Source organism: Egretta garzetta, unplaced genomic scaffold (assembly GCF_000687185.1).
Source record: "Egretta garzetta isolate BGI_Z169 unplaced genomic scaffold, ASM68718v1 scaffold276, whole genome shotgun sequence".
Lineage (NCBI taxonomy): Eukaryota > Metazoa > Chordata > Aves > Pelecaniformes > Ardeidae > Egretta > Egretta garzetta.
In genome coordinates, this window is record NW_009260067.1 from 106,235 (window position 1) to 109,167 (window position 2,933).

Here is a 2,933-nt window from a genome sequence, read left to right on the forward strand (position 1 = left end):
TTTGGAGGGGACACCAAGCCGGCCTTGGGAACCGCCCATCAGGGGGGACACATCAGCCCAGCCTAAGGACCAGCTGGGGCCACCTTCACCTCCTGGCTCCCTGCTGCTAAATCGGCTTTGCAGCCCTTCATAAACGGTGAAAAGCTCCTTATTTGTATTTAATGTTGAGGCTTAACATTCCCTTTCCCTGTGAGCGCTGCATGCATGTCAGAGGAGTCAGAGAGGATGAGGAGAGCAAAAGGTCCAGGAAAGCTCTCGCCTGATGGTAAAGGACAGTGGGACGCATCCTTGGAGGGGACACCGGGCAAAAGAAATGCACCCTGAATAACAAATGGATTTTTTTCTGCGGACCAACCCTTTGTGCTCTGCTGCCAGGGAAGTCCAAGACAGCAAATTTTAACCTAATAAGTACCCAGCCTGCAGAAATGGCCTGTGTCAGACTGTGACGGGTCAGACCGAGCTTCCGAGCTTTCACATCCCCCAAAGGACCAGATCCTGAACGTTCCTGTTTGGCCACACCGGCATTTAAAATCTCCCAGACAGACTCAGGAAAGAGAGAATCATTTACAGCTTAGGACATAATTCAATTTCTAGCTAATGAAGGTTAAAATATATTTATAATTGCTTTCTCATATCTTCTGGCTGCTAAGTGTTTAATACAAGAAGATTTCTAATGATACGACGGTCTTTAACCTCAATAAACGGTTTACACGATCCAGTGGCTGGCAGCTGAAGCAAGATAAATTCAAGCTAAAGATACAATTCTAATGTCGAAGAGCAAGTGTAATTAAGCTCTGAACATTTTAGAAAATCTACTTTAGTTCCAGCTGTCTCATAAGGTCTTTTAAGTCAGGGATGGACATTGCCTTAAAAATACGCTTTGGCTCAGCCAGGAGGAAGGGCTCCCGAATCCGGAGTTCCCGGGGGAAGCGATTTGCTTTGCATATGCAGGAAATTGAGTTGTATTAAGACGGTCGCTGCCTTCCTCTTTAAAAGGTGGCATCACAAATTCTTTCTGGAGTGGCAAACCTGTTGTGAATAACCAACAAGTTCCTAACAAACTTAGCATTTACAAAACTGTATCGCTTGCTTTTAATATTAAAAAAAAAAAAATGTAACACCTGCAGCTCGAGGTTTACCTTTAGCAGAAGAAATGGTGTGATAACATTGTAAGCCATGTGGAAATAATCTCCAGCACTCGGTTTGTTTAGAGGAAACCACTCCAAAGGTAGGATTATCTGAGGAGGGGGGGGAAAAAAAGCACATCAGTACATCCTCAGCACCCAGCTCGCGATTACAGCCCCGTCACAGGGAGAGAGAAAATCCTCGCTTTGGACTGCTGCTGCTTGCTAATTGTCAGCTTGACTTCGCGTAGCTGTTAGTAACGAAGTTGAGCGGCTCTTCCTGCAGTGAAGCATCCCTAAGAGCGCAATCTGGAAGTGGGTGCTAAACGCACAGCGTATTTACATCTCAGCTGTTCGCTCCGGCAGCGCTGCCCAAAGCCGAGGCCGTGAAGTTGTGTGGCCAAGCGAGCGAGCGAGGCATTTGGAGTTCTGCAGCAGCAGATCGCCGTTAACCCTCTGCCATGTGCGGGCACCAGCAATAAAAAATTACATTTGAGGGTAATGGCCACTTCTGCCCTGCGCTGTCTGGAGAGTAGGAGTCCCCAGCTCGGGAGATACAAGCGAGGTATGGGGAAGAGCAGCAGGAACCTCTCCAGGTAATTTTTGTTATGCGAACATAAAGTTGTGGGATAAATGACATGGAACGAGTTTCCCAGACACCTTCCCTGTGACTGAGAGCGACACGCTTGGTACCAGTTACCCACACCAGTACATTGCAGTGGTCCTCATCTCAAGGACAAGCTCCTCAAGGGCGTCCCTTTGCTGTAGCAAACAGCCCGTGGGTCTACAGGGGACCACCACAGCTCTGCCCCCCTGTCCTCCACCCTAAATAAGTTGAGTGCAAGCAAAGCAGCGGGCCGTCCTCCGCCACACTCACCATCGCAATGGGACGCCCAAAGTCCAGCACCCAGTTCTGCAGAGTGAAGTAGAACCACAGATCAAAATGGAACGGGGAGGTCTTGAAGGTGTCCTCGTTCTTGACTGCTCCATGCCTAAAGGTGACAGAATTGACAGCGTCAGCCTTAAGCCGTGCCACAGGCTTCCGAGGAGGCAGGGAGCAGACTCCAGGTCTGCATCCCCCCCCAAAACCCGCACTTCCCTGGCTGCCAGCGTGTCTCCGGGCTTTGGGATCTGTGGAATAACAAGGTTGAGAGGCCAAAGAGAGGAAGAGGCAGGACAGAACGGCAAAGCGTTGTTCATAAAAACTGGCGCATCCCCAAAAGAAGGCTCTTCCTGGCCAAGAAGTGAGCACAAAAGCAGGAGGAAAACCTTATGTGCTGAATTAAGTGCAACTATTTTTAACTTTTGCATGACAAAGCAAAATTCAACTCCCGTGGCACTTCTGCTGAACGCTAAAATTGCATCGGTGCCTGCTGGTACCCAAGCACAGGGATGCTCTGGACGCACCATCACCTTCATCCTCCACGCTGAAGATCCTCCTCCTCTGCCTCTGCAGAGCGAGGCCTGATCCAACCCTGCCGAAGTCTTTCCATCAAGAAAGAGAAGTGGATGAATCGCTCTCCTGCCGTGCCAAAATCAGAACAGTGTCAGCTGGATCAGCCACAAGCTTGCGCTCCCTGAGCCCGGGGCCCGAACCCGATGGATGGAGGAAGGGGATGGTGGTGCCCTGGACAAGTCGGGGTGCCCTGGACCAGCGGGGAGAGCTGTGGCTCCTGGGAAGAGGCTGTCAAACCCCAAACCAGCTGGGGTGACCCAGGTAAGCCAGGATGCCCCGGCCAAGCGGGGGGGACCCCACGTGCGGCTGGAGGACCCTGACCCCCCCCGGACACCCTGGGCAACCGCAGCGCC

The 2,933-nt window shown here is 51.2% G+C and overlaps 1 protein-coding gene across 1 annotated transcript in view; it reads right to left on the reverse strand.

Annotated features, from left to right (window-relative positions):
* CLN6 (CLN6 transmembrane ER protein) overlaps positions 1-2,933 on the reverse strand; it is a 10,066-nt gene that overhangs the window by 4,514 nt on the left and 2,619 nt on the right. The window contains exons 4-5 of the mRNA XM_035896644.1: positions 2,002-2,116; positions 1,140-1,238 (exon numbers count right to left, since the gene is read on the reverse strand). Coding sequence (XP_035752537.1) covers positions 1,140-1,238; positions 2,002-2,116 — 214 coding nt within the window. The remainder of the gene's footprint in view (positions 1-1,139; positions 1,239-2,001; positions 2,117-2,933) is intronic.